The sequence below is a fragment of the Pangasianodon hypophthalmus genome, chromosome 16 (assembly GCF_027358585.1).
Source record: "Pangasianodon hypophthalmus isolate fPanHyp1 chromosome 16, fPanHyp1.pri, whole genome shotgun sequence".
Taxonomy (NCBI): domain Eukaryota; kingdom Metazoa; phylum Chordata; class Actinopteri; order Siluriformes; family Pangasiidae; genus Pangasianodon; species Pangasianodon hypophthalmus.
This window is the reverse complement of record NC_069725.1, coordinates 20,769,104-20,794,963: the sequence shown is the minus strand read 5'-3', so window position 1 is coordinate 20,794,963 and position 25,860 is coordinate 20,769,104. Positions and strand designations below refer to the sequence as shown.

The 25,860-nt window shown below is 39.8% G+C and overlaps 2 protein-coding genes across 3 annotated transcripts in view; one reads left to right on the top strand and one right to left on the bottom strand.

Moving 5' to 3' along the window:
- Positions 1 to 773: 773 nt before the first annotated feature.
- Positions 774 to 5,459, bottom strand: igfbp6b (insulin-like growth factor binding protein 6b). Its single transcript, XM_026920287.3, has 4 exons — positions 4,941 to 5,459; positions 4,194 to 4,228; positions 3,719 to 3,838; positions 774 to 2,658 (listed from the first exon to the last, which is right to left on the bottom strand). Exons 1-4 carry the CDS (start codon positions 5,284 to 5,286, stop codon positions 2,545 to 2,547), a joined length of 615 nt encoding a protein of 204 aa, XP_026776088.1. The 5' UTR covers positions 5,287 to 5,459; the 3' UTR covers positions 774 to 2,544.
- Positions 5,460 to 8,656: 3,197 nt separating this feature from the next.
- Positions 8,657 to 25,860, top strand: part of spryd3 (SPRY domain containing 3) — a 46,733-nt gene continuing 29,529 nt past the window's right edge. The window contains exons 1-6 of one of the 2 annotated variants that reach the window (XM_026920756.3): positions 8,657 to 8,814; positions 12,138 to 12,265; positions 14,376 to 14,451; positions 19,699 to 19,823; positions 20,856 to 20,991; positions 21,669 to 21,857. In XM_026920756.3, coding sequence (XP_026776557.1) covers positions 12,138 to 12,265; positions 14,376 to 14,451; positions 19,699 to 19,823; positions 20,856 to 20,991; positions 21,669 to 21,857 — 654 coding nt within the window. In that variant the 5' untranslated portion in view covers positions 8,657 to 8,814. Of the gene's footprint in view, positions 8,824 to 12,137; positions 12,266 to 14,375; positions 14,452 to 19,698; positions 19,824 to 20,855; positions 20,992 to 21,668; positions 21,858 to 25,860 lie in introns of both variants that reach the window. The other variant, XM_026920755.3, reaches the window with a different exon arrangement.

Here is a 25,860-nt window from a genome sequence, read left to right as displayed (position 1 = left end):
GCCATTGTAACGAGATAATCAATGTTATTCACTTCACCTGTCAGTGGTTTTAATGTTATGGCTGTATATATGTATGTCTGTAGATATACATATTGTGAAGAACATATTTTGTAGCTATATAATTACTGACTAAGGGATTGTTTGGGTAGTGGACTATTTTCTCATTCTCAGTAGAGCAGTTAAGGTTATATGATAGTGGATGTGTGTGTGTTTGATGCTGATACAAGTGTATCACACACAGCAACATCACTGAATAGGAGGCACGCTATTTGTTATTGTCATAGAGCTTTTCATAAAGGATCACAGGCCATCTGGTTGAGTCTAGAGGTGTGCACCAGGACAGTGATCCCACAGGACACAACAAAAAAAGCCATGTGAGCAGGAGGTATATACACTATATGGCGCACACACACACACACACACACACTCACTCACAGTTGAACTAATTTAGAAAATATCACTTATATCATTAATAAACAGTTCTGGACAGAGTTCTAGCTGAGGTTGAGGAACTCAACCCCTAGATTTTTTTTTTTTTTATATATACAGTGTTTTTCATACATACTGGTAGCATTCATTTAAAAAACAAAACTGGTTTAGGACACTCCCATTTTGGGTTTAAATTCAAATATAGATATAGATACAGATATTTGGAGCACTAAACAGATACAGATAGTGGCATTGTGTTACAAGCCTAGTGACATGGGTGACGCTCCACATAAACTGATTTAAAAATGTGTGTAATTGTTGATCTGCTGAAGTTTTCTGTGAGGAGACATTTATCTAGCATTTATGGAATGAGCCTCCAGTTTCAGTGCTTTGTAACAGTCAGGGGTAAAGCTGTAACTTTTTTCCCCCTACACGGGAAAGTCTATAGGTCAGAAGACTTTGTGTTCTGCAGTTTCTTGGTAACATGCAAGAAATGCTGGTGATGGGATGTTATATAGCCATTATAACGTAGGTCATTAAAGGAACTAATTGTTTCGCGGACATTCCACAACATTAAATGTAATAATAAACAGATTTATTCCTCTTAGACCATGGCAATTTGCCCACACTAATAATTTTCTTATTTGGTGAATAACATCTTCATACTTTAATGAATAAAATTAACAAGCAATTGTCAGTTTAGGGAAAATGCTGTGGATAAGAGGAATAAAACACCTCAAGATATGCTGTTATAGGAAAATAAACCACTTCAATCTGTCCAATATTAATCATAAATCTGAGGCAAACATTATATATGCACCTTACATTTAGTTTCATTTTAATGGAGCTTTCGAATAAGACACAGTACATTGTTACTTATAATAGTAATATAGCTATTTGTTCTTTATTTTTTTTTAAAGTTCTTGTACTTTGCGGCTTTGCAGAGCCTCCTGCGATCACTGGCACACACACCGATACAACAAGAGAAGTATGAATGTTTGTGCACTTTCATTTTCAGCATTTTTTTCTCTGTGCATTTTGGAGTGAGAAAATAGATATCCATATTTTTTTGGAATGACAATCGGAACATATACCAATTCTGAATGATCAACATAAATATTACAGTTCAGGAAATGAAAGAATAATTGCTAAAACATGTATAGTAGTACAATATATCTGAAGGGTGTGTTATTTATTTATTTTTTAATTCCTAAAATGTGCCATCAAAGCCCGGTGTTCACTTTCAGCATGAAATTAAACTTGACAATGAAAAAAAAAAACAATGTTGACAATATAAAAATACATGGTATTGTAGTTCTTTAAATAAAGCATCAATCTATATATAAAATATTATATTGAAGTATATAAAAATATGCCTTTTCAGATAGAGTAATAGCCATCAGCTTTCAAGAACCTATCACCCAATGGCAACCACAAAAAAAAAAAAAGGATTTATGTACAAACAATGTATGTATTAATGCTCAGACTGTCACAACAGAAAGGACTGAATGTTTTCCCAAATCACGTGCACACACGGCAGAGTTGATGTCTTGGTTACATGAAATACATGAACGTCTCCAAGGAAATACAATAATACTCCGGAATAAATTAAATGTAAAGGCATAATTTGCTTTCGTACATGTTAATTTAGTCAGTGTATCTTTGGAGAGAGGGAGAGGGGATGGCAGGGGAGGCGGAGAGAAAAATGGCGCCCACGCCCGCTTTAACAGTATTTACGGCCTACTCAGAGATACACAAGACACAGGCAGTGATGGCTATCACAGAAAAATGGACGCTACTAAGTGGCCAGGGTGTAGAGTCTCGTTTCGAAGTGATCTACCACGGGTGGAGTGATGGAGTGTCTCATTGGCTCTGTGCTTACACACTGCAGGACCTGCAGAGGCGTATGGCAGTGACGTGAACCTTCAGTTGTTGCGGTGGATGGAGTGTTTGAGCGAAGAGCGTGTGTTTCCCGTGTTGAGTGGTTTTCCCCTGGTGTCTCCTGGCCAGGCAGTGTCTAGCACGAGCGGCTTGTCCTCCCGTCTCCCTTACGCCCCTCCCCTCCTCTTCCTCTTCTTCCTCCTGGCTCAGAATTGTGGCACCGCGTGCCCCGTCTCACTCTCCATCACACGGTAAAGTGCCGTCGTCTCCAGCTTGGGATGGTAGGGTGACGCCTAATTCGTCCACGCACCAGCAGTGACCGCGCTGCATGCCTTTAGAGGACCGACACTGAGGAACAACAGGTACACACTTGAACTAAAACTCTCCATGGAGACACAGTGTGCTAAATGTAACCATAAACAGATAAAAAATACAACACATCCTTCTTTAATTAAAAGGACTACTGGAACAATAGCCTGCTAATTTGCTTTCCAACATAAAACTTGAATGTGAATAATTTCACATGCAAGAAAATCATATTTGGAGCATTCTGAGAATTACAAAGTGTAACGAAGGTCAGTCACATGATCTCCATTACTTATTTACATACACACACACACGCACTCACAGGCTATCTGAAGCAATTTTGTGCATCTACCTCCCTAAATATAGTGTCTACTCAAAATATTTAAATATTATATCATTTTTAATGTGTGTATTATGAAAAATAGCATTACGCAGGCTGCTGTAAAATTACGTAACATTATATCCTTAAGGTAGGATATTAGTTTCTGAGCGTTTCTCAGTGTCTTTCAACAGTATGTAAGTTTCTGTGTGAAAACCTCTAATGCATTCCCTAAGTTGTCTATACACTTTTTTTTTTGTTGTTGTCAGTTTTGGCTTTAAAATGATATCCAGATATGTTCTAGCATGGATACACAATATAGCAAAGCCTTGAAACTGGCAATATTATATAAAATATTATATATAATACATTATACATTATGATATTATAGTATTACGCCATTTCAGGTGGACACCTCAATCAACACATTTTGTTTTAATTGTCAAAAATTTATTCACAGAAGTTTACTGCTGAGAAATGATTTAGTAACTTGTACTATAATAATAATAATAATAATAATAATAATAGTAGATTTGATTACAGTTTGTCTCTATTAATCAGTGCATTATCACCATTAGGGCATGCTGTGTTTTATACTTCCATTAAATTACAGCACTGGAGCTCAGCTACACTTCTCCGCTCATATAGTCATGGTTTTACTGTCATACTTGAGACATGGATAAGGTATGCTCCTGTTATTCTTTTTCTACCTTTGTTTTTGTCCCCTCTGTCTATTTAGATTACCAGTCGATCATGTGAGATGATTACATACACATCATATACCTGCTTTTTCCTGTAGTAGCCACGAGTGTCGCAGTTGGGGATGTAGATGTCACGATCGGACTGGAAAACAGTGAGCTCGAGGCCACGCAGCACGGCGTTGAGCAGCTTCCGGCACGGAGCCTGGGGAGGAAATGAAAGTACAGAGGAAAAAGATGGGAGATTGGGAGAAATGAATTGAACGCTCCAGCTCATACATGCCTCACTGATGTGAATGCGGATAAGGAGCGCAACAGTATGTGTTCTTTTGAGGTTTGGTGATTAGATCTGTATCAGGGCACACAGTGGATCTGATGTCTTTATGCATTATTGTAAAGCTTTCAGGATCAAAAAGAGTGAACCTGAAACATTTGGGATGTCAGGCCATGATGATTTGAGGAAAAGGTAAAGGCTTTGTGAGGGGATTCTCAGGAACGGGCTTTAGGATTCATATCCTGGATGAATATAAAGTAAGAAATGAAGACAAGAAGACACCAACCTTTTCAATTTCACCGCTGTGGGAAGGATGTGGACCTGCGAATACAATAAGATAGAGCTGAAATGCATGATGAATGCTGGCATAAATGATCATTTGTATAATTGTGCAGATAAAATGAACAAAATTTCAGTTGTGCCTTTACACAGGCTGTGTTTAACGCAATAGCTGTTAATGAACAGTAGATGGAGACGTCTGGTGTATGAATCAGCACCATGAGAATGTGGGTGACACTGAGATGTACTCACACACACACACACACACACACATGCACACAGTCCTTCCCTATTTCTCGTTCCCTTTTTTCCTGTTTGACCCATTTAATATCAGTCACACATGCCCATATTGACACACATAGGATTGTACACGCACACACGCACACACACACATATGCACACTGACAGTAAGTGATCTGATAGTCACTGAAGTCACTGAATTGCTTTTGCACGGCAGAGGAATTTATTGTCATTGCACGCAAACTGACAGCTATTCCCAGCATTTTATAGTCTATGCATGCCCTTCTTGCGCTAGCATTTCTGTCATCCCTGTGACACTGACACTGCAGCATAGTGACCAAGGTGAGTGTCTGATAAGGCATCTGTGGAGCCTGAAACACATGCTGCTGCTACATGCCGGTGTGCTTAAAGTGGATTACGGCGTTCGTTCTGATGCTGCGTGCAATGATACAGCATGAATCAGAGATTGTCATGCTTCAGGACCGTATGCCTGCAAAAGGCAACGAGCTCTTACCTGTAGGGTGGGGTTTTTCGGTGGGACTCGTCCTGATCTGCTTGGTGCATACGCCTCGGCCCTGCAGCAGAGCCTGGAGTGGGCTGTGGTCGCGTGGTGGAGGCATGCAGCGCAGGCCCTTGGCACAGCTCAGCGTGTAAACGCCGCATGGCTCCCCTAAAGCCAGCACAGCTGTGTTGGCTGCCCCGACAGGGTCCCGAGAAGCTCGAGAGTCTTTGCAGGACGGGCAGATCTTATGTGGACCCAAGCGACTGGCCAGAGTCCAGGATCCACAGTGAGCGATGAGCAACAGGACAACAGCCATCAAGTTCAAGAGCAAAGGCATCTTTGCGCTGTGGGACTCCATGCTCCTTCGCCGTTCGTACGTGCTCCTTGGCCGATGCTATTTCTGGAGATCTGCTTCTCTTTTCTCCTTGCTCGGTGCTCCGTTCAGCCAGAGTGCCAGAGGACACGATCCTGAGAAACGCACAGAGCAGCAGCTTTTAAAGATCTGAAAGGCGGTGATAGAGAGAGAGGGAGAGAGAGCATGGTTATGACACCTTCAGGGGCTGGGACTGAGAGAGAGAGAGAGAGAGAGAGAGAGCAAGGAAAGGAGGGAGGGAGAAAGAGAGAGGGGGGAAGAGAAAGAGATTATTTTTCCTTTCAGAAATGATCAAGCTCCATTCCAGCTTTTCTTCCTCCGTTCTCGCATCTGGAAGCACTCCTTTGCCTGAAATACAAATGTGGCACATGTCAAAAGCGGTGCAATGCACCGTACATGAAAATGTCACACCGTTCTGGACATGTTTGCCATGGTAACACACAGAGGGCAAAGGATTGAGATCCTCTCATGCCTACACAACTGCACTTCTTTCAGAGTTTCTACTCCAATAATATTTCATAAAAAATCAAATAGGATATATACTCTGGGTTTAAGTGCTGCTACAAAAGCAAAAGTCAGTATCATCAGAATATGATGATAATGCAATCATTTCTATGGTGCTGTATCATTATCTGATTCGTTCAACTATCTGACTCTTGCATATGTATTAGTTCTGACAAACTTTTCTCAATGTCCAGTTACCTAACCATGATTGATTGTCAAAAACTCCACTCAGGTAGCCTGTAATAGCTGGATTTATCTATGACATATCTGGAAAAATATAGCTGAACAGAATTTTGATAAGGAAATGCTTGCATTTTTGTGTGAACATCATAACATATGATTGTGTCGAGACAGGCAGCTGTCTATTTAAAGGCTTTCGCCTGAGAAGGCATTATCTAGTTAAATGTGGATAGTGCTTTAAAGAGCACAAGACAGTCTGTTCCAGCGGCAAATAATATGATTACGATAACTCGACATTACCTGGGTTTTATTGTGCAGTACTTTTCAGACACTTGTTGTCTTTGAAACATGCTATATACATAAAGGTGACTTGACTTAACTTGACAATCAGTTTATTCGCCCAATATGATCTCCACAAGAGATTTCATGTCCAAGCCTGTGTCCTTTCACCTAAATACCATTACAACTAAGCTGTAAACTGGGATTTTTCCTTTATGACAGTTCTCAGCCAAATAGAAGGGTTTTCTTTCTTCATGTGACTGTGTAGAAACTTTCCTGGAAAGACAGAAACAAGATTTAAGAGTCATTCTAGCAATGCGCTTAAACGCAGACCTGTTCAGCTCTGGTCTTGTTAGAAGTATCACATATGAGTCAACTGAACTCCTGGTTTCAGAAGAATGCCTGTTCCCTGAACACTGGGAATGCAACCAGATTGAAGATCTCTCTTTCATCCGCTCTGCTCAGATGTTAGCCAGCTGGTCTTGTTAATGTAATATCGGCAGAGGTGATCAATTTTGGCAAAGGGAGTAAGGTTACCTGCAGTGTTCTCTTTCCATATAAGGCTAAGTGCAGAACCAATGCTTATTTTCCACATGTTCCAGCAGGGAAATGTTCCAAATGGATTGCAAACCAATGGGGGGATGACAATGGGGGCCTCTATGTTTTTTTTTCTTCTCCAAAATTGTCTGTCAGAACAAGACTCCATCCCCTCCACTCATTGAGACAGCCATTCTCTCCTAAATCCCTTTCTCAAATGTGTACATCACCCATCACCAGCCATCCATCCACACACTGCCGCTTTAATCGCACAGCATTCTGGAAATGTTTTCCACACAGATTCATGCGTCTGCTCATCTTGACAGGTGCCTCCTTCAGAAGCATTTAAGTCTTGCTATTTCCATGACAAGGCTTTAAATGTAGATCCCATGTGATTTTCATCATCTTGCTCAGGGTTGTGGTGGATCCAGAGCCTATCACAGGAATACTGGGAATGAGATGGGAATACACCTAGAAAAAATCACACCTAGGGACAATTTATGGTAGGCAATCCATCCACTGGTATGTTTTTGTGATATTGGAGAAAACTGGAGAACCCAGAGGACACCAAGTCTTGTTATAGTACACTCTTACAATACATACAATTTATGGATATTCTGATTCCACTCAGCACCATGTCTTGATGACTAGTATGGCTGCAGCTAAGAAAATTATTTTCCTCAATTGGAATCAGCTCTGGCACCCCCTGTTTTTTTTTTAAGTATTTATTTATTTATTTATTTTTAAAGATGGCTGTCTGAGATGACCCATGTGGTGCAGATTGAACAACTGAGATGCTGTGACACAAAAGCATCGAGGCATTTTTGCTACATTTGGAATACATTTTTGGATGTATTAAAGGGGTTGTCGGTTGCTCCTGAGTGGAAAAACAGTAAAGCATTTGCCTTATCACCTGGAGATCACAAATTCAAATACCAATGATGCCACAGTCATCCATGGCCAGGAGTCCGAGAGAGCAAAAATGCCTGATAAATTGGGTTGGAGGGATGTTATACTCTCTATCCCCTGTCACTTAAAGTGACACTAGCCAATCATGGGCGTCTGTGAGCTTATGTATATGGAAGAGGGCGGATAGCGCTTTCCCCTGAGTGTGTTACTCTGCCCTGTGATGCAGCATGAGCTGCAGATTGAAAAGATAAGGTTGGCTGGCTTCACGTGTCTGGAGGAAGCACGTGTTAGCCTTCACCCTCCCCGGTTGGTAGCTGTCATATGATAGTGGGGAGCTGGCTGGTAGTTGGGAATTGAAAAGACTAAATTAGGGAGAAAAGCAGGTGGAAAGTGGGGCTGTTCTCCTTGCTATTTGTTCACTTGTTGATAAAACACTTATAAAAAAAACAAAAGGTTTGTGAATGGTTCTTTGGGTGGTTAACTTATCCTATAATGACAAACCAGACAACAATATGGGGTGCTAGATATAGCTACTACAATAATAATAGTGACTTATTGGGTACTTATGCATGCATATATATATATATATATGTATATATATGTATGTATGTATGTATGTGTGTGTGTGTGTGTGTGTGTGTGTGTGTGTGTGTGTGTAATTTTACATTTATACATGTGTAATAAATCTTTTAGGAAAGAAGTGTTTCTATTCGAAGTCCTTTTTTTCAGAGAAACTGAACTAAGGCTTTGTATTGAGACCTTGACCACGTATATGGATAACCGCATACTAACGCACTAATTAGTATTTCAAAGCAGCATATCAAATCAGAGCGCTACAGTACTATTTAGTATGCTAGTACGCCGTACCACTGACGTTTAACTGTGGCGCGTTAGTACGCATGCGCTGGATTGCGGCTCGCTTTCCTATTGGTTAAAACCGCGTCAGTGGGTTTTTTTTCCCTCTCAGTGGCCTCTGATGTAAACAGGAAGAGTCTTAGACAAATTTCTGTTGAGTTTTTCAGATGACTAGCGTGCTAGCTAATGGAGTTTGTGGCTAGAATTAAACACAAGGGGCCTTAACATCCCATAACATTACCTCCAAATGTGAGTAAGGTAAGATTGTTTTAATGAAAAGAACCAAAATGGCGCTTCAGTATCATCTTACTTCGAGCGTCTCATTCGATGCTAATGCTAACGTTAGCTGAGAGTAACTGGATAGTCAACTTGCTAGATGGCAAAGTTTAGACAAAAGTTAGTGTTAATGTCTAACTGGATTTTTTCTTAATTAAAAATGTTTTTCGATATTCAGTCACGTATTTAGCTAACTAACTAGCAAGTGTATTTGTCAGCTATTTAATTTTATACAGAGAGTGAGTTGAAGCTGACTGACAGTTTAGTAGTTAAAAGCTGGACACACACACACACACACACACACACACACTGTGAATGCAGTGTCCATGGGTTTGTTTTTAAAGGTGTGATAGCTAGTGTGCGATAGCTGTTAGTTTTAACTAATGTATTTGTTCAAATAAACCATGAAAGATGTGTAGAAAATGTCCAAAAAAAAAAGAAAACGACCAAAAAATCCAAGACATTAGGAAAAAGTGTATTAAATCTCTGAGAAATCCCGTTTGGAAAACCTACTTCCGGTCCGGAATGCTTGTTTGTGTTTGGATGCACCTCCTGTCAGTCATTTTATAGAGGTTATACTCTGTGGTCACCGTGGACACTGGGGGCGGAGCTTCGTGAAAATGGGCGGGACTCATTCACATGTGAAATCCTCCTAGCCATTAGGGAAGTTATCCTGAAACAAACCAGACTAATCTTACCGAATGCACCTTTAATATACAAGTTTCAGTCATTTATGTAATAACTGCATGGTTACATGGTTATTACATCTTAATCTTAGTGAACGTCGTTACACCTTAATTGTGGTTCTGTAATTGAATTCACAGAGCTGAGCGTGTTTTGTAAGCAATCCCGACTTCATTTAATTTTTTGACAAAATAAGGTGTGATTATCTATCTATCTCTCTCTCTCACTCTATATATATATATATATATACACACACACACACGTGCACCGATCAGCCATAACAATAAAACCACTGAAAGGTGAAGTGAATAACGTTGATTGTCTCATTAAAGTGGCACCTATCAATTGGTGGGATATATTAGGCAGCAAGTGAACAGCCAGTTCTTGAAGTTGATGGGTTGGAAGCAGGAAAAATGGACAAGCGTAAGGATCTGAGGGACTTTGACAAGGGCCAAATTGTGTTGGCTAGATGACTGGGTCAGAGCATCTCCAAAACAGCAGGTCTTGTGGGCTGTTACCGATATGCAGTGGTTAGTATCTACCAAAAGTGGTCCAAAGAAGGACAACCGGTGAATCAGTAACAGGGTCATGGGCACCCAAGGCTCACTGATGTGTGTGGGGAGCGAAGGCTAGCCCTTCTGGTCCGATCCCACAGAAGAGCTACTGTAGCACAAATTGCTGAAACTGTTAATGCTGGCTCTGATAGAAAGGTGTCAGAACACACAGTGCATTGCAGCTTGCTGTGTATGGGGCTGCGTAGCCACAGACCGGTCAGAGAGCCCCACCTCGCAACTAAATCAGTGCTTCTCAAAATGGCAACCTGAAACGAATTTAAATTAATTAATCCAAACGTCAATAACTCAAAAACAAGTAGGCCTATTAATAATATTAATTTACGGGCCACCTAATGGGTTTGGGTGGTGGAACGTTCAGGATTAAAAACTCTATGGATCTAATATAGACAATTTTTTATTTATTTTTTTTATGAAATAAATCTGTAATGAGTTATGGGTGTTCTGTGGAATTTATTTTACAGTTAACAGGTCTGTGAGTGCAAAAACTTTAGGACTGTGGTTCTCAAAGTGCGGTCTATGAAGCTTTTTTTCTTTTTTTTGTTAAACACATTAAACGTTATTTTTATTTTAAAATACAGTAATGCTCATGATCAACCATTATCAAAGTTGTTATATTTATGACTACAGCTGCAGACTTAACTGGTTGCTTAAATTTTAAACCTCTACAAGTTAAAAAGAAATATAATACCCTTATCGGTTGGATTAGTTTATCAGAGGGACGTCTGTAATGAATTTTTTACATCTCCTCAGTGCTAAAACTCTGGCATTGCGCCTGCAATAAAATGACCACAGGAGGAGCGAGTTTCTAGCGAGTTGTATTTTCTGTGAACCCTCGATGTTTGCGTCGTTAGATATTTAAGGATCTGGCAGTGAAACTAAGTGCAACTAATCATTAATTATAGAAAACTTAAAGTCAATGTTATTGTGCGTATGTGAATACAATAGTAATAATATAATGTGAATAATGATTATAATGACTTCTTTAATCAGCCTGCCAGATCTTGCTTTTCTTTATATCTATCTAAAAGAAAGTTTTATTTTCTTTCTCCCTCTGAAAACGGTAAGCGTGTGTAGTCGAAATTTTAACACCCATATGGCTGAGTGCCTCTTCTAAAGCATTAATTTTTCTTTTTTTGCAATTCAGGAAGTGTTTACTATCTGAGGGAGGCTCAATGATGCGTGTGCTACGAGAGTAAATACAGCAAGTAGTAGCAGGCAAGCTTTCTTTTTTTCTCAAGCGAGGCAACATCTGCATAGAAAATCACAGACGTGTATCTGGACGGGAATAAAATTATCAAATGACGGCTGAGTTTGGCGAAAATCAGTAGGAATTTCGGCCTGTAATTTTCTCAGAGGAGGACGGAGAAAAACATAGACATGACAAAAATAAAATCACAGAGGAGCAAAGTGTAAAACAGGAAATGACTCGAGGACCCCATGTAAATTTAATCCCGTCCAAATAGGGCTGACGTCAACGTGAGTCTAATTGCAGTTTTAAGGAAACGTAAGTGCAGGTGAAATAAAATGTTCAGGTTATTTTTTAGTTTTAAAACAAAGTAAGTGGTTTTTGTAGAAACATTCATGAATTAATATTAAAGTACATATTTGTTAAATGTGTCTAATATTTGATTAGATAAATTTATGATGTGATTATCAGGTCCTCAGTGTGTGTGTGTGTGTGTGTGTGTGTGTGTGTGTGTGTGTGTGTGTGTGTGTAACACTTTCTTTTTAAATCATGACAAACGAGGCTATGAGTGGAACAGACAGTCAGACAGAAAAGTTAAAAAAGGATTTTCCGTTATGACGGGCAGCTGTCACATCACTCCAAATGTTCTCTCCATCAAAGATGTTTCATGCATCTGGATTGCAATCAAGGAAAGGCTATTGTGGCCTCTTTTATGCAGTAATTAGTTTAGACAATAGATTGCAGCTTGACTGCATTCTCTAAACATCTGTCCCCAACACAAGAATTCTAAACATTGTCGATGTGTTTTTTTTTCCACTGTTTTTTTTTTTTTTTTCTTTTTTCCGATCAAGATGGATGACATCAATTTACACTACAGGATCCTCAACTGGAGGCGCAGGATCAGAGAAATAAGGGAAGTGCGAGCTGTACGCTATCAGGAGCGCTACAAACGCATGCTGAAGGATGGAGACACTTTGAGGTGCGTCTGCTGACTGTCTGGGGTTATAAGCCTATACGTTTCCTGGAATGAGTCATGAGGTATTTACGTATCTGCCAGACACGCTTTTTACGTAAAGTAGATTGCAATTCTTGGAATTCAAAGTATGACCAGCAATTCAGAAAAAGTCATCAACTAATCATCTTTTCCATCGTTTAAGCAAAAGCTGATTCAGGACATCGCTGTTTTTATTAGTGCAGTTACAAGGTGATGAACAACAGCGAACAATGTGTCATGCTGCCGTGAACAAGCTACAACGTACGCTTCCAGCTTCAGGGCTTTTATAAATAAATCAGTGCAATTAATCTGCATAATAATCAATCTGTGTTTCATGTTACTCTATTTGTAGCAATGTGTATTGGGTAAAGCTCTATACAATAAAGCACACGTTTAAAACGCACTCATGTGAATGGCCTGGTGCCGTATCTGGAACTGAGAGTGCGCAGCATGGAAGCTTGTGTCCATCAACAGATCCCTATAGCTCAGTGCTATGTCTAAGCGGGTGGGATTGGTCAGAATTCCTTTGAGAGTGGGTGTGAGTCTGATTAAAAAAAAAAAAAAACAGGCCCACGCACACACCTACACTCATGGAAATATATTCGGACTACATTTAGCTGATTTCTTTAGTGTCTTCCTGCTATTTTTTTCCACCTCTCTAGCATAATGTATTAGTCGACTAGGCTACGCATCTACTAATGCAAACTAGTCGTAGAAGGAACATAAAGAGCCTTTACTTGTATTCAGTAGTGAAAGCACTAATCACAAAGTCACAAAGCAACCAGTACAAGTTAAAGAAGTCTGACTAGAATTGACCATAAATAGGCAAAAAATTCTGTACTTTAGATCCACATACATAATTTCATTCCCAATGCTTTGGCCAAGTTAATTAAATCAGACTAATGGAAGACAAGTGCATGGCCTTCCTTCTTATTTATTGCTATAAATAGCATCTCAGAAATGAACAGTGTTCATTTATCTTCCGTGCTACCAAGTATTCCCCAGTTCAGAACATTCTGTCCATTTCCGATCACCTGCACACTCAGCATTAGTGTCGATTGTTGCTCAAATGGTTTCTTTTGAAATATCACAGTCAGGACTCATCCCCACTCCCACGCTTGCATGTGTTTCTCCATCAGCACGGTGGAACCCGCGACAGAAAAGTGGCGTGTGTGCATGCGTGCGTGCAGGAGAGCCATCAGCTCTTCCCAAAAACGCAAACAAGGCCTGCCTCTCGCAAAACCTCACTGATTGAAATAATTATAATCTCAGCAAATGTTATGGGCTGCTTGTTTTTTTGCTCAGCAAAAGATGAAAGGCACGTTTGACGTATCGGAAAAACAAGCAGCCTTTGTGCAATATGGTGTCCGAATTCCACAAAACATAAAATGCCATATTTTCCATGTCACTGTCACATTCAATTGGAGACAAAATTGCAAACATGGAGGTCAGGTTGCGTTTAGACAGCTTTGTAATAACTCCACTGTCTCATTCATGTGCGAGCGGATTTTAGTTTGCAGGTGCATTTTAACACAGATGAGCGTTAACTCTCGCATCCAAAAAGAGTCGATTCCCTGAACTAAGAGTCAACTTCGACGATTTGGAGTCGATTCTACACATGAAAAATGTTTCACCTCATGCAATTTACCATTTGAGTTAGAGTTAGTGGATTTCGGTCGTTATTTTGAATTTGAACCAATCAGGGCTTGAAATGCTTCAGATTGCTCCCTGAGTGATCAGGGCCATCAGTCCATTGTTCACACTGACACATTTCAAAAAACATGTCGAGAAGCAATAGAAGTTGTATAAAATAATTTTATTTTAAGTTTATATCTGATTTGAAAAAGTGGTCATCATAAGCACTTGATAGTATTCTCAAGCTGTGATCTGTTATTTTAATTAATCCTAGTTATCCAGTATTAGTTGATTTTTTTTTTTTTTTAAATAAATACTCTTTGGTATTCAGTATATTTTAAAAAGAACCCGATTACTCAGGGAAAATTGAGACGTAATCATGGTGGAAGGATGGAAGTACCTATAGCAACAGTGCTCTTTATGAAGTGTTTCTAAAGTGCTATAATTTTCCCTGCTGTAGTTACCAAGGGAACTCTGATGAAGTTGGCTGCTATGTGGCTCCACGGCCTTTATCAAAAGGAAACTGTTACTTTGAGGTAAGCAATGGCAGCAGTACAGGATTTAAGGCCACACAATAGGTAGAAATGATGACTGATGATAAATGATAATGTCAGTAATTTTTTTCCCCCGAGATTTTCTGGATAAAGTCTGTCTATAATACAGCTTCTTCTGTCTATAATGCGTCTTCTCTTAAACTTGGAATACAAATACTCAACAGATAAATTGAAATTTCATTGTTTTTGTTTGCTTATGTCCACCGCATGAAACTTTGGTACAGTCACTGTCATGTCGTACATCTCCTGACAATTCACGTGTCATTATGATGTACGTCAATTTTCTTTAGAAACCTTATATACCGTACTAACTCGAGTGGAAACACATTAAACGAGATTGTTTTTTTAAAACTGTTTTTCACACAATCAATTTGTTTCTATATTCAGAACCAAAATTCTCAGTTTATGGATGACCTGAATTCAAGAATTTTTCAATATTTATTCCTTTCCCAGAATATACATGTGCTAACCTTCATGCAGTTTACATAGCAGCTCCGCATTTTAACATCAGAGTACGCTATGACTTATCGCTCCTAAATATGCCAAGAGTCTTCTTTTATTTACCCCGATAAAAACAGCAGATGAGCCAGTCGACATATAAATCTGGAATGATTGACAGTTGCGTAGCTGGTTTGAACTCACCCATCTGAACTGACGCCCGTTGGAAGCCCCGCCCCTTTCTCACAGTAATCTATTGGCAGATCTCGACTCAACTTTCCCACTTGAAAGGTGGCTTTGAAAGATAACATTAGGCAAATATATAGTTAATATCAATTAATTTTTATTTATTAGGAACGTCCCAAATTTTTCTTCCACCAAAAAAGAAAATAGCCTGAAAATTTTGAGGGGAAAAAAGATAACGTAGTCTTATAACAAAGTGTCAAACTTAACAATTTACAAATAATATCAGTGCTGATTATACAGGAATGTCCCAAAACTTTGATTATTGTTGGATTTTATCTTAGATTTGATACTGGAAAATGGCATAAAATAATATTTTTTTATGACAGTGCATGCAATTTCCTTAATTAACATTTACAATAAACTGTTCTGTGAAAGTCTTTCTCTTTAGAGTGAAATAGTGAAATAAATATTTTAATTCTAACAACATCAAAATACTAGATTTTTCTGTTTATTAAGTATGTATTTGTTTTTTTTTAATGACCCTCTTCTCCTTTCGTCATTCTTGCCTTTCTTGAGACTTTAAATGCCAACCAGTGCTGAACTTGACCTTCTTCTTCTTCTTCATCTCTTTCTTCTTGCTACTGTTCAAGTTAAACACGTTTTTTAAGATTTAACCCGTTGTGTTTTTTTTTTTTTTTAAGCGATACCGAACGCAGTAACGTCAGCACATTATACATTTCCATTCATGTGTAGACAGAAACAAAATTCAGATGCAAATTGAATACAAACCTAAAGCGTGGAGATTATATAACAAAGAACACACCCTTTTTTCCACTCTGGGGTTTTTTTTTTTTTTTTCATGTTATAAGGTTCAGTAAAACTGAGTGTCCCCTCTGATTCAGATATTTCTCAACACTTGTGCTAAATTTAGCATTTTTTCCATTTGAAACAGAGACCTACTCAGTACCTCTGTTAAAAAAAAAAAAAAAAAAAAAAAAAAAAAAAAAAGTAGGCTTGAATCTATTACTTCCCATATGCAGATTATTAGAGGATCATGTGGTAAGTAGAAAGTCAAGCCACACAATTTTTATCCATATTCATTCTGTTCTATTTTGTGTTTATAACATATCAAAAAAATTTGTTGTTCATGCCATTTATAGTAAATGACATGCTCAAGTGGATCGCATGAAACGTGAGTCACAGTTCTGAGCTGTTGTGCCAACAGAACACCAAGAGATTGTCCTTCTCGTGAAGAATACTCTTTATGAGTTCATTCTGTGCCACACGTAGCCTCAAGGAACAATTAAAAAATTTTCTGTGACTTCTCCAGGACATGCTGCACTTCTCGAGCTGTTGTGGGTGATGCCTTTGGCATAAAATAGCATTCGGGAAAGGAGCACGCAGGTGATTTAATATGGAAAAGCATGCGAGATTGTGGCTGTAAATTGGGTTTTGGGTGAAGGCGTGCCGTGAGTGATTTACGATGCTGGTTTGAGGCTGCTGGCAGCTTGTCGTGGTTTGATAAACTCCCATTTCCACATGGGCATTGGAGCTGGAAGGTAGCACCCTGTTCATGCTGCGGTGCTGTGTGTGGCGCTCCATTTTGCATGGAAAAAAAAAAAAAAAGCAAAACACTCCCTTGTGGCCCTTTTAGGTTTAAACGAACTATCTCACAATTAAGCCAAGTTTTCTGAACTTGTTTTTACCAAGGGTGCCAATAATTCTGGACTTGACTACATTCCTTTAAGAAGACAGTTGAAAAGAACATGAAAGGTTTTACTGTTTTTTTCAGGTTTGTTCACAACATGTAACGATAATGCCGGTTTTTGGACTGGTTTTTCTCCTCAGTTTGCCCACCAGCCAGCTCACGTCATATAACGGCTATCGACCAATCAAGGTGAAGGCTAACACGTGTTTCCTCCAATACACGTGAAGCCAGAAGCCTCAGCTGTATCACAGGGCAGCGTAACACACTTAAAGGAAAGAGCTGTCCGCCCTCTTCCGCATACATGAGCTCACAGAAGCCCACGATTGGTTAGTGTCACTGTGATTGACAGGGGAGAGAGAGTATACCATCCCTCCAACCCAGAGGCCAGTTTTACTTCACTGGGCTTCTGGCTACAGGTGGCTGTGGCATCATCGTGATTTAAATTTGAGATTTCTAGAAAATAGTGTGTTCTTTTTTTATTTGGGACGCTCAGAAACGCAAATAACAAAATAATTATTGTGCAAAATGAAAACTTCAGCATTGTGACACCATCATCAGTGGTCTTCTTGAAGGAATGCAGTCAAGTCCAGAATTATTGGCATTCTTAGTAAAAATGGGTTTTAAAAAAAAAATTACGAAATTCAGTCACAGGCAAAAGTATATTTATGTCTTTACATATTTACTCAATAAGTACACTCCTTTAAAACTACTTTTAGAAATAAAATTTATTTCAAAAGGTAATTATGCAAGAGATAAAATACTTGGGGGTGTGCTGTTATAGGAAAGTAATCAGTGACAAGGTCGTGTGGCTTGATGCAAAGAGATACTGTTAAAGCAGGTCCTGAAGTGTTTTATTCCTCTTATACCACAGCAGTTTGTCAACAATCATGGTTTTTATTAACAAAACGATGGCGCTTCCTACTTTTTATCTGTTTATAGATACATTTAAAGTCTCAGAACATCCACGAAACAAGTTCTTGTTATGTTGCAGCAGCTATAAACAGTCAGCCTCTGTTTTTTTTTTAACATGCAACTTGTCACGTTACAGAGAAAGCACAAACTCCTCCGTCCTGTGGGGGAAAACTTACAGCTTTACTTCTGACTCTGACAAAGTACTGACACTGGAGACTCCTTCTGTAAATACTAAATAAACTTCTCCTCACAGAAAACTTTGCATGCTGTGTAGGGTTTTTTTCCCCCCCAGCATTTGACCTCACAGCACTCCTCATATTTCAGTCATTGTGCACATTAGTGTGGGTTTTAGCTCAGCGCTGCTTCCCTAATGACCTCATCATCGCTGTAACAATCAAAAAAGCAAACCGAATGAAGATTATACTTGACATGCTGCATCAAGTGGTGCTTATTGCTGGATTATGGATGTACTGTGTCTGCAGTGTTGTAAAACATGTTGCTATCCAGCTTCTGTGTCTTTAATTAAGCTGTATAGCTTTTGACATTTGAGCTGATTGCGATCGATAAAGCTCCCGCTGTACTGGGTAATGCAGGTCATCTGATTCGGAAGCACGTTTCTGAGAGAATCCCCCGAATCCCTGGAGTGTGGAAGCAGCTTTTCCCCCTCCTCTATAAAGGTTGTGTGTCTGGTGGAATATGCGTCAGTGGTGTGATCATATTTCCTCGTTACATTTTCACAGACGTTTCAGTTCACCTCCTTTGACCTCCACAAGTCAGCGTGCTTACCCGCTAACCCATCAGCCTCGGCTCTGGCACACACTCTGCTGAACCTCTTTTCCTTGTTTCAACAACTTCACTCCAAAAAAAAAAAAAAAGGCACACTGTGATCTTAGGCTGTCTGTTTTTTCAGTGAGTGTGTGTGTGTAAATCAATTTTGTCCTTAGTCAAGTGGAAATTTTCTCTATTAGCCTAATTGAATATTTTGTCTGGAAGCCTGGGCTGAAATTCTGCAGCTCCCAAGTTCACAGCAGGGTTCTCTTTTTGTGGAGCGGCGCATCTTCGGCGCATTAAATTCACAGCTGGGCGCTTGTAGAGCGAGTACATCGGACATCGATATTTAGGAAACGCTTCTAGATTTATCATACCATTTTAAAGCTTGGGGAGCAAATCCTCGAAAGAGGCAAACGGAAAGTCATATTTCTTTCTCAGCTTATGAATATGCTTTAAATGCTGGCAGTAAGTTTTAAGTTTTAGAGCGGGAAGACGCGAATAGCCAACAGCTGCATGGCAGCCATTTTCCTGGAGAGAGCTATAAACCATTAATCCTTGTGGACTAGAATCGAGCTTTCTTTTCTGCTGAGGCCAAATTTTCTCAAGAATAGTGAATCTAATGTTGATCTGACCTTTATGGAGGTCATTTTTTTAAAGAATTGCATGGGAGGATGTGATTAAATTAGTCTAATTAATGGAAGTGATTGGACTTAGTTCCAGTTCCTTAGTTCAGAATCGAGCTCGACGAAGCAAGTCATGCTGTGAGAAAACCGAAAAAATGCAGGCGGGGATTTAAGCAGTACCTGCGAGGTCACATATTTCATAGCAGGTTACTTGACATTCTCTGACATCCTTCAGCTTCTTTTTTGTTCCCTCGCCACATACACAGCTGCTCTTCCTGCAGCTGCCCCCCCAATCCCCGGCTATTTTAAAGGCACATCTGTGATATTGTTCATAACAGCAAATATGACAGTCATCTGAAATAATCTCAAACCATGAGTAGCCATGAGTTCTTGCTGTTCAGAGCTCCATTCAAGAAACCACAAGAATTTTTGTGACATATATGTGTATAAATGTATGTGAGTACAAAATAAGGTAAAAAAAGATTTTGATCTGATTTTAGAATACAAAAACTGATTAGTCTGATTCTTTGTGCTACATGCTGTTATGAGTGTTGCAGGATTACTCTGAGATGTTGTGTTGTGATATTTCAGGTGACTATAATGGACACGGGTGTCAGAGGGACGATTGCTGTGGGTCTGGTTCCTCAGTTCTACAAGCTTGATCATCAGCCCGGTTGGCTGCCTCACTCAATCGCTTACCATGCTGATGATGGGAAGTACGTGTTTAATCATGTGTTTTTTGTTGTTGTTTGATTGAGGGTCTTAAGCAAATTACCCAATAAAGGTTTCTGATGGTAGCTTACATGGACAAAATTAGGGCTGAATCACGGTTTCATGGTATCAATCAACCATTTAAACCCACGCAAGTAAAAATGAAAGTATTTTTTAAGAAAAACCTCAAACATGAAACATCGAGTCCCCTAATTTTTTTTTTATTATTATTTGAATTTCTCATAAAATCTCTGATCTGAGCAAAAACCAAACGAAAAAATATCGAACGAGCGTGGCAGTGTGCAGCATTGTTTAGATAAAATAAGATAATTGTTTCGTTTAGTTCTGGACAGCAACGCCGTGTTCTTCCGTGCATTTGATAGTCTTTGTATATGATAAAGTTAGGAACATAGTCATTGTGACAGCAAAGGTAGCAATGCAACATGTTTAAAACAGTAACAGATTACACAGCAGTCAGTGCAGTTTGCAGGCTTCCCCTGTATATATCCCGTGTAAAACCCTGTATATAATTTCTAAATTTCCCCTCAAGGATCAATAAAGTACATATATATTTGTCTACTTATATGCCCACCTACCTACACACAATCCAGTGGAGAAATGGAGGTAGCTGTAGTATAATTTAGGGCAAGTCCAGAGGGAGGGTCTTTGTGTTGCAGCCAAACACAAAATGAACAAGAACCGCTGGAGTAAGGAACTTGAGCAAGTAAAAAAAAATGAATGGGTAGATGGTAATAAATGAAAACACATTTTAATCAATATTTTGAAAAAGTCAACAGCGAGGCAACCATGCGATCGTACACCGTGAGTCATCATGACACGGTAGCAACCCTAGACATAATAATAACCTGTGTAATTATATAAATGATTGGTGTTTTTTTTTTTACTCAATTTCCTCGTGTGTTTTATGTGTTGGGATTTTCTCAACCTCTTTCCCCAGCCTCTGCGTTCCAGATGAGCAGCTAATCAGAGGTTGCGGCTGAAAGTCTGCTGACTCGTATCTCTCCTCTCCTCCACAGACTGTATAATGGCAACCCTGTCGGCCAGCAGTTCGGCCCCAAGTGCAACCGTGGCGATCGGATAGGCTGCGGGATCTACGCAGACACTTTCGACGCCGGACTCACCACTGTGTTTTTCACCAAGAACGGCAAAGAGGTGAGTTGGAACGCGTCACAGACCTCCTCCGTTCCTGAAAGTGTTTTGCATAAACGTCCCCAGAGGTTTGTTTAACTACCCATGCTGTTCTTAAATGACCTGCTGTTTTGGATCAGGACTTCCTGGCTTTATTTATGCTGTTCCTGTGTTTGTACCCTTCTTTGAATGAAGTGCAGCTTGAAATGAATTAGATGGCGGCGTGCTTTGATTGGCACGTGGCCCGTGGCACGTGTATTAATACTTTTGCGGTGATGTAACGAACTGCTATACCACTATGCACTGTTTACACTGATAATGTTCATGGCCTCTTCACTAACGCCCTAGCAAATATTTACATATTGTTATGCTTACTCATCCCGTGGTGAGCCTCCAAGACTAAAGCAGCAGTTAATAAGGCCGTGTTTTCCATCAGCCGAGTTCAGGGCCAACAGGACCCGACTTCATTCCATAGCACAGGCTTCTCTTTGCTCTTGCACAAGAGACACAAGCCTCGTAAATGATCGCCCCGTTATGACTTTCTGTTCTACGCAATCATTTAATACTAATGGCCTGCAAACAATTACAGTAGAATACAGATAAAGAAAGCCCAGGCGATCAGGATGTGTTTATTTCTTTTTTCCATAGTTTATTCTTTTAGTGCACAATTTGTGATGAGTGAAATCCCTTTAATGGAGCAGGTGGGCTCAGTGGTGGTGCCTGTGGCTCCGGGTGGCCTTTTCCCTGCCATCGGCATGCACTCTCTGGGGGAGGAGGTGCGTCTGAACCTGCAGGCCGAGTGGGGCACGGAGGAGGAGGACAGCATCATGATGGTGGACAGCCACGAGGATGAATGGGGACGCCTGTATGACGTCAGAGTCAGCGGAACGGTAAGCCGAGACATTGTTTTTGCTGTAAGCATTAAATTATAAATCATTTTTGTGGTGGATTTTAATATATATTTACTTAGAATGTATCAAGTAAGGAATAAAACACCCCTGGTCATGCTGCTTTAGGAAAATAATCAATGTTCAATGGTCAGTTTTCTTGTTACAGCGTGTCCCGAAGTGTTTAATTCCACTTACACCACAGCATTTTGCTGGTGCACTTTTCTTTTTTTCCTATCCGTTTAATATTACGGAACATCTGTGAAATAAGTTACAGCTGCTGTGACATAAGTGATAACCAGAGCTAAAGAGTCACCCCCTCACCAGACGTGCTTATTTCTTCCTCTTGAAGTTTAATACGACAAAAATGCAGCATGTCATGTTTCCAAGAAACCACAAAGCCCCCCATTATGAAGACTTTGCTTAATGTTACAGCTTTACCTCTGAATGTTATGAAGCTCTGACACTGGAGACTCCTTACAAAAATAATAAACATCTCGTCACAGAAAACATCACCAAATATTACACAAGTTGTTTTCTGTTTTATGTGGCGCGTCTAGTTTACGGGTCCCTGTGAATGTTGTTGCTATAGACATGATAACGAATAATTAATATAAACCTTACAGCCGGAATATTAAGCAATCACAGTCAAATATAACAGGTATAATAGGTTATTAATAGATAAAATATTTATTGCACACTTCATGAGTGTAAATTAGTATTTTAACAAACCAGAGTGAGTTGTGAAAGGTCTGGGCCTGAGCTGCACGCCGCTCTCGTCTTGGCTTTTTGTGCGCCTGGAGTTTATAGCATCTCAACTCTTGCGCAAAGCACCTTAAGGGCTAGTATTACGGAGAATTAATACTCCATGCCAAGTGTGTGCGTGTGTGTGTGTGCTGAAGCTGCGTTAGAATTTAGATGGGTCGTTCAGCCTTGCTTATCTAATTAGAGCATGAACAGAGTTTGGTGAGGTGAAAAACTGTGGATTTATTCTGGAACCATATATCCTGTCATCCTGATCTCCTCACCTGAAGCTCACTGAGATCACCTGAGATCACTGGCCCCCATTTTCAGTGGCCGGTGATGATCAGAGCAGGCACATACCTGGTGAGGATGCTCTGGCATATATCCAGGACAGAAATATGGCTCTATGGGCCTCTTGTCTTTTATAAATGCTGCTGGAGATTTTCTAAGCTGTGGTACATAGTGAAACAGACTTTGCAGAATTGGACAGGTTAGTGAAAACCTACCTTTGGAAAGGAGAAGGAGAAGAAGGTCTTCACATGCATGCCTCTGCTGCCACACCGAGCTGATAATGGCATGTTTTGACAGGCAGTTGACAGTTTGAGCTCTGGAACTAACAGCTGACAGCGCCGCACTTGATTTTCCACATTAGATACTGTGGAGGAAAGCAATCTGGTTGTTCAGGTGCTTGGAACATGAGTAATTTGTTTGAATTGTTGGCTGACTATCTTTGTTGTCAGGCAGTGTTGTTATTGTTATTGTTATTAACAAGTCTGATAGCTGGCGCGTGGAATACAGATCTCACAGAAGCCTGCAATTTACCCATCAGCACTCAATTCGTCAGAATTCTGAACAATTTTAAGATAATCTCCAGGTAAGTTATCTGTGGGTATGTTGATGGATTGTTGCAATGGAGTGATCCAAAAACATTGCGCCTTTTTAACCGTGACACTGTAACAGTATAATGCAGTATATATGCCATGATCCAGAGGTGCCAACTTTAACGGTTTAGCCATAGCATTTTACAATTTTTGACTCCTTGCTACAACAACATTGGAGACACTTAAAAAAAACTACAGCATAAACTAAAGCAGCAATCTGAGCAAACTACAGTTCACCTGTTGGAAAAGCCAAATCACCAAGGTCATTGGTATTTGAACTCGGAAGCTCTAAACGACAGAATGAACACTTTTCTGTTGAGCCCAGACACTATTTGTCAGAGACTTTTCAGATAAATGTACAAAGTAGTTACTGCTCACATTTGAAAACTGGGGAAAAAAAGGAACTTTTTTTTTCAGGTTTTGGTTTTCGGCCCAGCGTGTCCTGAATTTTGGTTTCAGCCAGGAATTTTCATTTCACTAATACAGATGACTCTGACTGGTAGGTGCGGTCTTATACTGAGACCTCACATTCAGAGAAAAAGCAGGTCAGGAGGAGTATTATAAGGGGAAAAAACATTTTGTGGTTTTTGTCGGACTGTGGTTTTCAGAACACTGCTGGTGCTTTCCATTTTGTCCTTTAGTAGTGATCCTTGTGTTTTACTGATATCTTTTTTGATGCAAAGGGATTTCTATGCTTTGGAGGAAACAAGAACAAAAGCAAGTGGCGTATGGAGTGGTATTTGTCTGAAGTGACATTTGATCTTGGTTTATTAGAAGCAGGAGTTCCACGCTTAAAGTTAAGCATAGTTGCCTCAGAAGGCCTTTGTGTCTATGAAATGCAATATATTGTCCAAGAAGTAGCCTATATTTCACTGTGTAAATACCCTTGATGAGCCCTTGTGCTATATGCCTTGGTTTCTGTGTGTTCAGCTCTGCTGACTGGTATGTATTTTATGAGGTGGATAGGAGGAGGGTTTAGCCGCAGAATGCACAGAGCCTCGAGTTGTTGCCGTCTCTGGAACCGAGGCCTTTATTTGCTGTGTTTACATTAATTGCCGGTGGAATGGCAACTCCTGTTTAGATAAGCGGGTATTGTGTTGTAGTTCGCCGTTAACTGTCGTCATGGCTGTCTACATCAAACTTAAACACTCCCCTGTTTTGTTTTGCTGTTTTTGTTTGTTCCTGTGCGCTTCATATGTATCACTGGCTATGTTCAGATAACAGTTGGGGGGTATTTTTGTATTGCATTTCTCTCCTGTGAAATCTCACTGCTTGACGTCATCACCAGAAGGAGTTGCAATCAAGATTACATCTTACTCCTGGACTAGCTTGGGCTGTTGATGCAAATCACAGGTTTATATTAATGTGCATGTTCTTATAAGTAACAGCTAATTCATTGAAGACAACAACACATAATCTAAGCCTATTAATAAACAAATTACCTTCTGTAGAGAGTCATTTGTTTAGCATTTAACATTCTTGGAAGGAGCCTACAGTTTCTCTTTGTAACAAAGATAAAGACTTTAGGTTTTCCACCATGGGAAAGTCTTCAGGACCGATGACTTTGCGCTTTGTGGTTTCTCTGTAACGTGACACTACAATTTTTCCCCGTCTTATTAAGAGAAAGTGAGGGAATGACTGTTTAGAGCTGTAACATAAGTAATCAAGTTCAGAGTGGCAACAGCAATTCTGCTTCATGTTGTCATTGATTATTTTCCTATAAAGCACTCTCCCAAGTGTTTTATTCCCAACATGATCATTAACTTGGGTGACCGATATCTTGGAGAGGAAAGCTGAGCAAAAAAAAAAAGTCACTGAATTGTAATTTTTCAGCAATATGCTTTGTAGAGCATTAATGAAAGATCGCTTTGTTGTGTCTTTGTGGTTTTGATACAGAATTTAGTGTTTAATTTTAACACAAGGGGAGCAGTTAGTCATGCAGAACGGTCAGAGAGTTGGAAAGTGTTCTCACTGCACTTTCTGCCTCTGCCAAAATGTAATAAGTGGTGCTGCTGTGTGTAATGATGTCATTACTGATGAAAAATGACTGCTATACCTGCAGCTACTGTGCAGGGTGAAACCGAACCAGCAGACTCGGGTCATTTCTTTCTCTTTTTTTTTTTCTTCCTCATGCTGCCGTACTGTTTGTACTGTTTGTATGAGGAAGTGATTGGGTGGCGCCGGTGTGTACGTGCCACTCCACGCGAGCACATGGCAGAGATCACAGTGCACGTTGCCACACTGGCGGCTCTGCCTGACCTTTTAATCCCCGCTGGAGACTTAGACTTTTATATATCTTTCTCTCTCGCTCCCTTTTGTCCTTCTGCTTTCCCCCAGCCAACACACACACACACATATTAGGCATGGAACTCATCACAATA